A 12601-nucleotide genomic window follows, 5' to 3' on the forward strand; every position below is an offset into this window, starting at 1 on the left:
CTCATTGAATTGACAGCTCAATACCACGGAATTAATCATTTACAACTGTAATAAAACATAAAACAAGTTTTTGTTTTTGCACTCAAAAGTATGTTTATAAGTAAAATATTATAATGCAACCTAAAACTCGCGTGTGCTTTTCTATTACCCTTACAAGGTCCTATTCCGTCGTGAAATACGAGATGTAGTTGATACACTTGTCTAGTTTCCTTTTGTCATCGTTGTCGTTGTGATATTAGATAATATCAAAACAAACCACTTAATTATGTGCGCAAAATTCTTTTGACAGTTTTACATACAGAGACGACTCATCATCAGTTTCTCACGAATTCTGAAGTTCTTCCTGCAAGCTGCTCTAGTCTTCACTGCATCCATATGCGGCCTGAGTCGTATCAAGGACCACAAACACCATGCCTCTGACGTCATCGTCGGATTTATCGTCGGGGCAGCAGTTGCCGTCTTTGTGGTAGAAGATTTATATACAATTAAAGTGCACGTTTATAGCGTTTTTTCCTTACGAATTTATAATGTAAAAAACAACACAGTCTAATTAAGTAAGTCCTTAATACCGGCTCCCAATAACATTGCATCAAATAGTAATCGTTTACATATGGGCCGTGCTCTGTAAAAAGGGGGTTAAATGCAAGTGCATAAAGTGTCGTCCTAGATTAGCCTGTGCAGTCCGCACAGACTAATCTTGGAAGACACTGTACGCACATGCATTAAACCCCTTACACTGCATCAAAATAGTAATCGCTTTTTTACACATTTTTTCAGTATAAGCTTCTGGCGGAAAACCTGCTTTCCACATCTTTAGAGGATGACGTCAGCAAATCATCCATGTCAACATCGACAGTGTCACATGACTTATTTTGCACATGCGCAACACCACCATCTTCAAATGTCGAATCTCATACGCCCGCCCCATTACTACGAAACGAGTACTTTAATGACGTCCCAAACACTCTCGACAAAGGCAAGCATACGTCGTTAAAACTTAAAATGAGTTCTCCCGTTCGTCGGCCTTTGTCAACACCAGTAACTTTATCATCTCATCAAGAACTGGTTTGAATTTACACACGTGTTTTATGTAAGTTTAACTGACCTCGTGTAGGACAGAGAATTTGTTCTTAATGAAGAAGACCGTTACGAAATTTGTTAATCTGGTTGAAAGAACGTTTCTTACAAAAATTTAAAGCACGCTTTAACGTTGTACAACGGTTGTGTGGTTTTGAGAGCTGAATATTTCACAATGACTACCAAAGGTTGCACATTTGATCGGACACTCGTGAAGTTCAATAGTTGTCTGGTTGTGTCAGCTGACTGTGCCACACAGATGACTTACAAGGCTTCATCCATATATGGCAGTTTTGCATTGGCTGTATGCAGAAGATCCAATAACAGACCGGTGTCTGGCAGACATTGCAATGTGGATACGAATTATACTTGCATACATTGACTATAATTCCTCAGAGGGCGAGTGGTTGGCACGTCGTATGACCCAGCACATTCATGCACATTTATGCTATACATATAGTATATGATGGCAGATGAAGTGGCGATTAAAGGCGTTAGAAATGAGTGAAGTGGAAGGATCGGTCGATTTCTTCATATTGAACTTCCCGACTTTGTTTTGTCCGATTATTCTGATTGCTTGTTTTATTTATAGAATTTAAAAAAAAGATGTTTGTCTAAATAATAAATTAATATTTTGGGCTTCTATTGAACGGAAAATATATCTGGATGGTCTTTTTCAATACAATAAACAAAAAGGCAATGACTGTGTATTATCATGGTATATTACGTTTTATACGTGGGTTTCTTTAACATCTCTTAAGAACGCACACTTGTAATATGCGGACTAGAACAAAAATTGTATTTGTTAAATTTATGACCTAACAGCTTAATGCTACAATTATCCCTTAAAAGAAAATTAATATTAAGATATTTCGTAAATTGTGTGAACTTTACACATAAAAAATCTCAAAAATATTCGATTAAAAAAAACGGATGCGGGGGGGGGGGATAAAAATATCGGGCTCTTTTGATTTGTACATTTTTTTTTTATTTCATTCAAATATTTGTAGTAGCTGCATATCCGAATATTTTTTTATTAACAATAATGTGATGGCTCTATTCGTCATATTGTAAGTTTATTCGTAAGATTTGGTTATGACTAGGCCTTGACATTTATTCACAAAGGCAATATACATATGTTGTTCACAAATCAACGAATTAGTGAAATTTCATGCGAAAAGCCATTTATTAAATTGATATACCGCAATAATAAATATGTAATCATGATAAGAAAATAGCCCGCAGCGACAGTAGCATTTACTTTAGATTAATACTTAATATGTTAGACTGCGCTTATTATGCAATTATTTATCGTCTACAATTTCAATTTGTATGTTCAGTGTTTTGCCTTTTATATTTGACTTGAATGAATACTTCTGGTCGAAATAAATACATTTTGTTATTCTATACATCGCGTTGTGTGCTTTTACCAGTTCATATACCAGTATTATAATTATGTATTGAATGCGTGTATTAAAACCAATATGCTCTGACAGACCCGCCCCTTAAGAATTCTGCACGATCTACCGGTGTTTCTGTTAAGTGTTCGGATTGGACTTTCAAACATGGAATACCGATTACGTAAGTATTCTCATTTACAGAAGAGTAAGTCAACGAACGCGTACCGTTTTAGCTGCAACTTAGCAGATTAGTTACATCTCAGTATCAATTGATTGAAGCAACCAAACGTATAACTCAAACTTTTTTAAGACCTTGCATCTTCAATATAATTGAATAATTAACCAAATAACAACAACACCAGCAAATAAAACTATCCATCACAAATCTTAAGTGTGACAAAGAACTTAGTAAAGGATGTGTATACAAAAAAATCAGTTTAGACAACAATGAATAATTAAGTATATTCACAATCCTTCTTAAATGATCGCATACGGACGTAGTAAAAACATCTTGTCATGTGGTCGACTCCTTACTTGGTAAGAAAAAAAAAGATCTACAAAAGTTTGCATCATTTAACAAGAGAATTAAGAATAGGAGTGGCTTACATAAAGATGTTACGGTTGCTAATCCACTAGAATACTTTAGCAATTTCATATCATCTATTAAGAGGGTTTAATTGCTTAACCACGAGTACAAATCATCATCATCATCATCATCATCATCATCATCATCATCATCAGCAGCAGCAGCAGCAGCAGCAGCAGCAGCAACAGCACCATCAGCAGCAGCATCATCCTTATCCTTATCCTTATCAATATCATCTTCATCATCTTCATCTTCATCTCGCCATCTCATAATTATCATCATCATAATCATCGTCATCATCATATTCGTCTTCGTCGTCGTCATCTTCATCTTTATCATTATCAACAACACCATCAACAAAAACAGCAGTGTTAAACAATATCATAATTACCATTAATAAACCTTTTATTCGTACTAATCACCAACCAACTTTCGCGTAGCTCAATGTCCTTTTATTGTCAAAGGGCTTCAATCTTATCCTGTCTTGGTTATTGACCTTCGCCAGAGAATATGAAATGAAAACTTCTCGAGCAATCGATTGTAAATAAGAAACGATAATTACGGATATATTAATTGTCTCAATAGGGTTTAATTGCTTTTTTAAAGATATTTTTATTAGAACTCACTCGGTGATAGGAAAAGACACTTGTGACTTCTCAAAGGTATCTTACTAAGCACTTGACAAATTAACTTATCAATTGGATTGTTATATCAATTATACCAGCGATATACAATAAATAAAAGAACATTCGAATAAGTGTGAACATGTTCCATGTATACATCACACATGAAAGGTGAGGTTAAATAATGATTATTTTGAAATTTGTGTTTTGATAAATACAATTATATATTTGTGACATATTGTATTAATTGTGCAATATGATAAATTGTGTTTATCATATTCGTATACATGTGTATATGTGTTGACGAACAAAACACTAGACTTCTTGTCATTCGCAAGTAAGTTTTCTTAAACAAATAGCGTATAGCGTAATTAATAAAAAACTTAGTCAGTATTGTCTAATGAAAAACTCTGTAAGCTGAATATAATATTCATTATATAGAAGTACAACATATGTTGTTAAACTGTTATAAGGAAAGCTAGGCCCCGTTTCACTTTTAACTGCAACTATCTATCTGCATGTTTCATTACTTCGGAAACTTCCTCTGATTGATATGAAAAGCATGAAATGACGGAAATATATAAATCAGTAATTATATTTATCATTTGTTCATGTATTTAATAATATGTAAATGATAACATCAAACAAATAAATCAATGCCGTATTTGCATGAAGATTGTTAAATAGAAACGATGATGATGATGATGATGATGATGATGATGATGATGATGATGATGATGATGATGATGAAGATGATGCTGCTGATGATAATGATGATGATAATGATGGTGGTGACTGTGGTGATATTGATGATGATGAGTATGAGTATGATGATGATGATGAGTATGATGATGAGTATGATGAGCATGATGATGGTGAACATGATGATGATGATGATGATGATGAAGAAGAAGAAGAAGAAGAAGAAGAAGTAGAAGAAGAAGAAGATGATGATGATGATTATGATATTGATGATGATGATGATGGTGATGATGATGCTGATGATGATCATGATGATCATGATGATCATGATGATCATGATGATCATGATGATCATGATGATCATGATGTTGAATACGCCGGGTTCTGAAAAGATTGTCGACGATATTTTTCCTGTTTTTATCACGTGTTTTAAGTCGTTTAGTGTGTACAGCCATTACGAAGTAAACGGGTAAACCAAAAATGGACGTAACCTTGATCTTCAACCAGATGCATTAAGATCGATATGCATAATTCCGTTTTAATATATATTACCAGCGTTCCAACCTGATCGTACGCCAAAGCTTTCTCAACATTTCGTGCAAAACTAAATGAGCTTCAGACCTACAAACTTACCGACGGAGAGGTTCATATGCATTTATCCCCATCTCTTCCGAGGGTTGGGTCATCATAGCAAAATTCAGTTAGACCTAATTGTATAGATTTTTCTTCGCCCTGACTCACATAGAATTAATTTCAACATGATATAAGACAGATAGTTCAAGAAATAAAACAAACAACAACCATCTAATCAAGCAACTATTCTGACTTTCAAAAAACATTTTATGTTTCTCTAATACCGAGAATTTATTATGCCATTAATTCTTTGAAAATGCACGGTATCGATTTACACAATTTAACCTCAACGGGTGATAATTAACAAAACAGAATGTAATCAAGGTTAAAATGCATATTTTCATTACATGCACTTTTTCGCATAGGATAAGTATTTACAATGATTCGGTGACGAAAGCGTGCTAGTTTGCTCCAGTAGGGTATAATTGATTATACAGCTGTTTTTGTCCGTCCGTTCGATTTCTGTTGACTGTCTTTTACTTCATCAATTCGACTCAACATATTTATTTGATATACAACTTTCATTAAATAGTTTATAATTGAGAACTGGGCATGATTAGGTTCAGCTATATATTATACGGATTACATAGCCTTTTCGTGCATACAATTTGCAAATGTCCAAAAGAACAATGCACGTTTTCAATCAATACAATATCCATACGCGAATTATTTAAAACTACCCCACCAGTAGATATTTTATATGTTTCCGATAGACAATTTTAAATCGAGAATGGGATCCATTGACTTTTGTTAAAACGAGGTCATTTACTTGCTTTTTTATCGGAATTATGCATTGCAGTCCGTCGTAAAATTATACTGTGCCTATACTTTAGCTATTGCTATAGAATATTGTATCCCCAAGACATTTGTGGTTGCGTCATTCCTAACAAAAACAGATGCCAGTCTCAAATTTCTCATTAAGCCCCATGCACGTTTTCGTATGGAACTGTGTCGTGAGTGAGTGATTAAAGTGAGAACATTAGAGTGAGAACATGCATTTCAACCTTTATCTTACAACGGCCCTCCAATAAAAAAAAAAAAATTCGTTAAAAACCTGCAAAGTGATTTATCACCATCATGGTTGCACAGAGTCAAGATGTTGTGGATAGTTTGTGTTTCACCTCTGAGACGCATCGCTGCTTTGACGCTTTGACGCTTAGTTATTTTTTTTGGCTCGACAATAAATCATTTTGTTTTTACAAAGCAAGTGTTTAAAGTTAAAAATTGTTGGTTATGTATAAATAAGATTGTATTAATGCTATTCAATGTACAGCACACGGGAAATCTCGTTAATCATGTCATTGTATCATTTATACTATTCTGAGCGTTGATAAAAATGTGATTATCAACATAATCATGAATAGTTTACAACATATTATGTTATTTTGAAAAAAAAGACAGTTAAGTGATTGTAAGTTCCTTTTCAACATACATACACACAAACTTTCACATTTTTCCTTTGTGTATTTTCAGATGCGATAACTGTTCGAGGATTTGAAGACTAGACGATATAATTGAATGCGTCTACGATGTACTGTAACAACGAAGCGTATTTTTATGTCAACACTCTATCTGTGATCAAACCACTATTTTCAACGAAAACTGAACGGAGACATATTTTTAAAATCATAATTTAAATCAGGTGTTAATTTGTATACATATGTCGTTGTTTTACTCGGAGGTTTAAAACCACTATATTTACTTGTCAGTTAATTCAGCGTGGTTAGTTGGTCTGTGAAGCACAGCTTGATTGAAGTTTACTACGCTCACTACATTATTGCAATCGAACAATCGGACAGCAGGAAGAATTTAAACCGTGTCTGCAGATTCGTCGTGTCACACAAGTATAAAAGGAGACTGAATCACCCAACCCTCCGGTCTTAATTGTCCTATGGGACTATTGCAACATGGAAAAGCGGCCTTTTCGCAGATTTTGGCATGTACTAAAGTTTGTCATTAAATGGTTTGTATTGAGAAATGTAATCATTGGATGTAAAAAGCTCTAATAAACAATAATAAAATTAAAAAAGAAAAAAAGTAACCCTCTACTGGGCTCGAACCACTAATCCCTGGATTAAAAGTCTATCGGTTAGACCACTCGGCAATCCGTGCTCATACTATGATTGTTGTATAGACCACTCGGCAATCCGTGCTCATACTATGATTGCTGTTTTTTATACTTAGACCACTCGGCAATCCGTGCTCATACTATGATTGTTGTATAGACCACTCGGCAATCCGTGCTTATACTTTGATTGTTGTATAGACCACTCGGCAATCTGTGCTCATACTATGATTGTTGTATACCACTCGGCAATCCGTGCTCATACTATGATTGTTGTATACCACTCGGCAATCCGTGCTCATACTATAATTGTTGTATACCACTCGGCTCCGTGCTCATACTTTGATTGTTGTATAGACAACTCGGCAATCCGTGATCATACTATGATTGTTGTATACCACTCGGCAATCCGTGCTCATACTATGATTGTTGAATACCACTCGGCAATCCGTGCGCATACTAGTACTATGATTGTTGTATACCACTCGGCAATCCGTGCTCATCCTATGATTGTTGTATTAGACCACTCGGCAATCCGTGCTCATACTATGATTGTTGTATTAGACCACTCAGCAATCCGTGCTCATACTATGATTGTTGTTTAGACCACTCGGCAATCCGTGCTCATACTATGGTTGTTGTATAGACCACTCGGAAATCCGTACTCATACTATGATTGTTGTATACCACTCGGCAATCCGTGCTCATACTATGATTGTTGTATACCACTCGGCAATCCGTGCTCATACTATGATTGATGTATACCACTCGGCAATCCGTGCTCATACTATGATTGTTGTATACCACTCGGCAATCCGTGCTCATACTATGATTGTTGTTTAGACCACTCGGCAATCCGTGCTCATACTATGGTTGTTGTATAGACCACTCGGCAATCCGTACTCATACTATGATTGTTGTATACCACTCGGCAATCCGTGCTCATACTATGATTGTTGTATACCACTCGGCAATCCATGCTCATACTTTGATTGTTGTATACCACTCGGCAATCCGTGCTCATACTATGATTGTTGTATACCACTCGGCAATCCGTGCTCATACTATGATTGTTGTATACCACTCGGCAATCCGTGCTCATACTATGATTGTTGTATTAGACCACTCGGCAATCCGTGCTCATACTATGATTGTTGTATAGACCACTCGGCAATCCGTGCTCATACTATGATTGTTGTCTGGACCACTCGGCAATCCTGCTCATACTATGTTTGTTGTATTCTATACTTTACACAAATAATCCTCGTACTGTCACAAAATTTAACAACAACAACAAAACTCTCCAAATCATTAAATCGAATCGCGTTGCAACGCTTTATAATTTTCAGGGTTTTAAATCGTCAAAAGATGCACATAATTGATATTAAGAGCATGGTAAATGTTCAGCATTACTGTTTCCTAAAAAAAATTCTTAAATACAACGAAAATTTGCCAATCTGAAACATTTTTTATTTTCTTTTGCCAATTAACACAATCGTGTAAAGATCCCTTTAAGGCATTAATTAAATGGATTTAGTTGAACTGAACAGATCAAACGTTTTATTAACTTTAGAGCATTGTGGCTCATCGTTATTTTACAGATTCAACATCAACGTCTATTGTTTGAATAATCTAATAATACTAATAATACAAGTAATACACTTAATACTACTACTACCATAACTACTTCTTTTACTACTATTACATGTACATCTATTACTACTATTCCTACTGCTACTACTACTAATAATAATACTGGTAATAATAACAGTTATAATAATTATAATATATGCTACTTATGAAAATGATGATGATGATGATAATGATAATTTTTTTAATTAACCGATAATTTGAACCAGAAAATTACACCATATGCAAACTTACCAGTATAATAAAACCTTAAACACATGGTTTTTGCATGGTGAGTGTTGTATTTAAAGTATTTTTGTTTATATTTTGCTTAGCGATGTTGAGCTCCGCGCTAATAAGCTGTCTAAACTTTGCCGAATACACAGGGATCAAAACTTGTTAATTATGCAATGCTCGGGAATCACAACATTTGTCTATTTGTCCTCTCATAACCCCATGTTATCTTTCGGTAAATAAGGCAAACTGCAAAACAATAACTACGAGTGTTGTTATTTTTGTTGGTAGAATAAACAACAAATGCTTACAAATTTCACCTCAAGGAAGTTTTGTTTAATTACCGCGTTTTTAATATGTTGGCAAGTAGCTTTTGTTATCCATTGTTTGACCGCGCGTTTAACATTTAGTCACGGAGATACACACACATAACTTATTCAAAGAAGACAAAACAGCTGGAATGTATGTAAGGAAATTAAGAAAACATATATGAAACTGTATTATAGTCCAAAGCAAACTTACACAAAAGCTTCAATTTCCAAGCGTATAAAACAAATTATCGATATTATGCATAATTTTATGTTTTCTCTTTACACAAAGATTGAATGCACACATAGGTACCCGAAGATTTCAAGCAGTACGTGTCACAGCGTCCGTGTTATGGTGTGCGTTTTTGTTAACTTTCTGCACTTATTTTTAAAGCTACGCGAATACATTTTTATGATCGGTTGCAACATCGATTATATGACTACCTACGCGATTGATTACATTTGACGCACAGCGTTATATATTGCACTCAGTAAATTTAGAATTGAATCAACATTTGTGTCACTATTTATACGCGTCGCTAATCGCATAATTTAAAAATTATACTCCCTTCGAGTTTACGACAAATGTTTTTTATAACAATGAAAAACAATACTTGTAATAACCTTAGGCCAACCAATGAAATGAAACTTGAGAATTTAGACGATTTAATGTCTGCACAAAAAATAATCGCCGTTTTGTAATTGATAAAACTTTAAAATCTTTCTGTTATCTTTTTTTATATTTGAAACTCGAACAGTACTGAAAAGGGTTAATACAATGACCATTATAGTTTATTTTCCGTGTCAATGATCGGTTTTGCACTGTGCTGCATGTTGACATCGAGTAATGTTAGATCTTCCATTCTACACTGAACTGGGGATACAACTATTGACCAATCGGATCAGACAATATTAATATGTATGCCATCAGTGCATGTCCGGTTGTGATTAGCACATTTATATTTACACAGAGATAACGATAACATAAAAATCAGGCAAGTGTCAATTAATACAATCCATTTTTTTTATCAAATTTGCAACGCATAGTACGGTACTGTCCAGTTATGAATCAATCAAACGGGAATATAAAACTAATGCAGAAAGATTGACATCATACAATTGATTGGAAAAAAGAAGAATGGGAGAAATAGCAAAAAATGTTTGATTAATGCAGCTTTTCGTACAGGCTGGTCGACTGATATAGTTTTTTTTATCGATCTGTACACTGTATTAGACCGATTTTATTGTAAAAACTGAACGTAAGTCATAACGCACCAAAATGGAAATTTATTTTATTTTAATTCAAATTCCAGACTTTAAACAGTCGCATTACTACAACGATATCCTTTTCTTAAATTCTTTCGTTTGAACAAATACATGAATAACATACATAATCATAGCAATGCAAATATAAATGCAAATACTTAAAAAAAAGAAAATTCATGATAATGGTATTTCCATACAATGCGTTTAAACCAGTTCATATTGAGCAAAGAGCATTGTTTTAAATTCCATCTAAGAAAGCCACAATTTAAACAACGAGTCTTCCAATAATGAAAATAATTTATGTCTGGTGAAAATAGCCAAAAAGGTCGCTGCCATAAATTTCTAATAGAGAGCTATATATGATTTATTGCCTATATTTGCACATCTTTCAACAAAGTCTCGCTCTCCTAACTAAATACACTATTTCTATCAATCGTGATTTATTTTGTTAATCAGTGCACGCAGCTCCTTATCAGACTAAAAATACATTTATGACGACAGCGGCTAATCCCCTAAACTTCTCAACTTCAAGGATTTTTCAAAATAACAATATATTTCGTTAGCATAGAAACTTTACTATTTCTGCAGATACATGGGTACTCAAACATATACAAAGTTTCCGATTCATGTCGTTTTATGTCGTAAGACAATTATGTATGCCTCTTTACTGATTGAATGTGCTGGCAACCTGTTACGCAATATTATCAAAATAATGTAGTTTCAGTCATGCTATGTTTGCTTAAATGCATGCGTTAATAGACGACTTTACAACCCACCATCACACGGGCAAAAGGGGATGCATCTAAAAAAACATTGCCACGCGACATATATTTTCGCGATGCAATTACCTTTCTTGAATACTCATCTTGTTATTAGCTGTGGTGATCTTGTTTATTGGTTCCGTTGGTTTACTTTGATAGAACATGTGTGAACTTTTATAGAACTTTAACAAGTCTATATCTGTCTATCTATAAAAAAAAATCAGCTATGGCATTATACGATCAGATGTGCAAACATCGTCAAAGTGTTGTAAAATTAATAATTTGAAGGCAATTATGCTGAAGAAATATGAAGGTTCCCATTCAAATTTAGCCTGTATATCGACATGTGTCTGCCAATAAATGTCAAACTAGTAATACAAAACTCACCACAAGTATGTAAAAGCACTTAGTACCTGTTGTGATCATTTTTAGTAAGATAGTGTAATTCTAAACAATAGCAAATAGCTTGTGTAGTCAATGCATAATGACATTGATATGATTTCCTTTCTATTGTGTAATTTATAAATTGTTTGTTACTTGTTGTTCCATGATAAATGTTCAATCGCTCGTACAAAACCAACATTGTAAATTTTGTAAAAGGTAATAAAATGTTACTTCATTGATTCCACAGTTTTTCAGAAGATAACATCACTTTGTAATTCCATATACGTAAATATTCCTGTAAGTTGATGGCAGTATTTTAGTATTACTAATTGTGTAACTATTATTTTATGTGCAAATAAATGATGTGAAGTTTTGTATCTTACACGGACGAAAGCTCCAGGTATGGCAGACGAAAGCTCCAGGTATGGCTTTCAATACTAAGTGCAGGGCTTTTCAGCCTTATATAACAGAGGCCTATTAAAGGCCGCTTCCCAATTGAAAATTTCTTTAAAATCATGCAGTTTTCCCAAAAATCCTAACTTATACCAGCTTTTTCATTTCCCAAAGCAGTAATTTTAGGGAGAATATTTCCCAAAATGAGCAATTTCTTCCCAAAATCCATACACTAGGGCATTTTCCAAATAAAGCGAGGAAAAACCCCGTAGTGTGTGTAATTTTACAGTCTAAAACTTATTGGATTTACAAAAATCCTGTCAATCAAAATTGATTTGACACATAATTTTGATTATGTTAAATCAGTGTATGCTAAAATCAACTTGTTAACAAGCTGTTAAGTTGAATTGAGACATTTGATGAAACAAACTGTTTCCTTGGTAGGACAAGTACTAAGTGTCATTAGGGCGATCTAAAGAATGCTCCCACTTTAGGGATCAATACAGAGACCTCCCAGTGATCAAGCCAGTAAGCAGACAC

General features: G+C 34.2%; 1 protein-coding gene across 2 annotated transcripts in view; it reads left to right on the forward strand.

Annotated features, from left to right (window-relative positions):
- The window catches only part of LOC127874302 (phospholipid phosphatase 1-like), a 35535-nt gene extending 33085 nt beyond the window's left edge, over positions 1–2450 (forward strand). For both annotated transcript variants that reach the window (XM_052418545.1, XM_052418544.1), the window contains 2 exons: positions 290–466; positions 778–2450. In XM_052418545.1, coding sequence (XP_052274505.1) covers positions 290–466; positions 778–1071 — 471 coding nt within the window. In that variant the 3' untranslated portion in view covers positions 1072–2450. The remainder of the gene's footprint in view (positions 1–289; positions 467–777) is intronic.
- Positions 2451–12601: the final 10151 nt, after the last annotated feature.

This window comes from Dreissena polymorpha, chromosome 3 (genome assembly GCF_020536995.1).
Source record: "Dreissena polymorpha isolate Duluth1 chromosome 3, UMN_Dpol_1.0, whole genome shotgun sequence".
NCBI lineage: Eukaryota > Metazoa > Mollusca > Bivalvia > Myida > Dreissenidae > Dreissena > Dreissena polymorpha.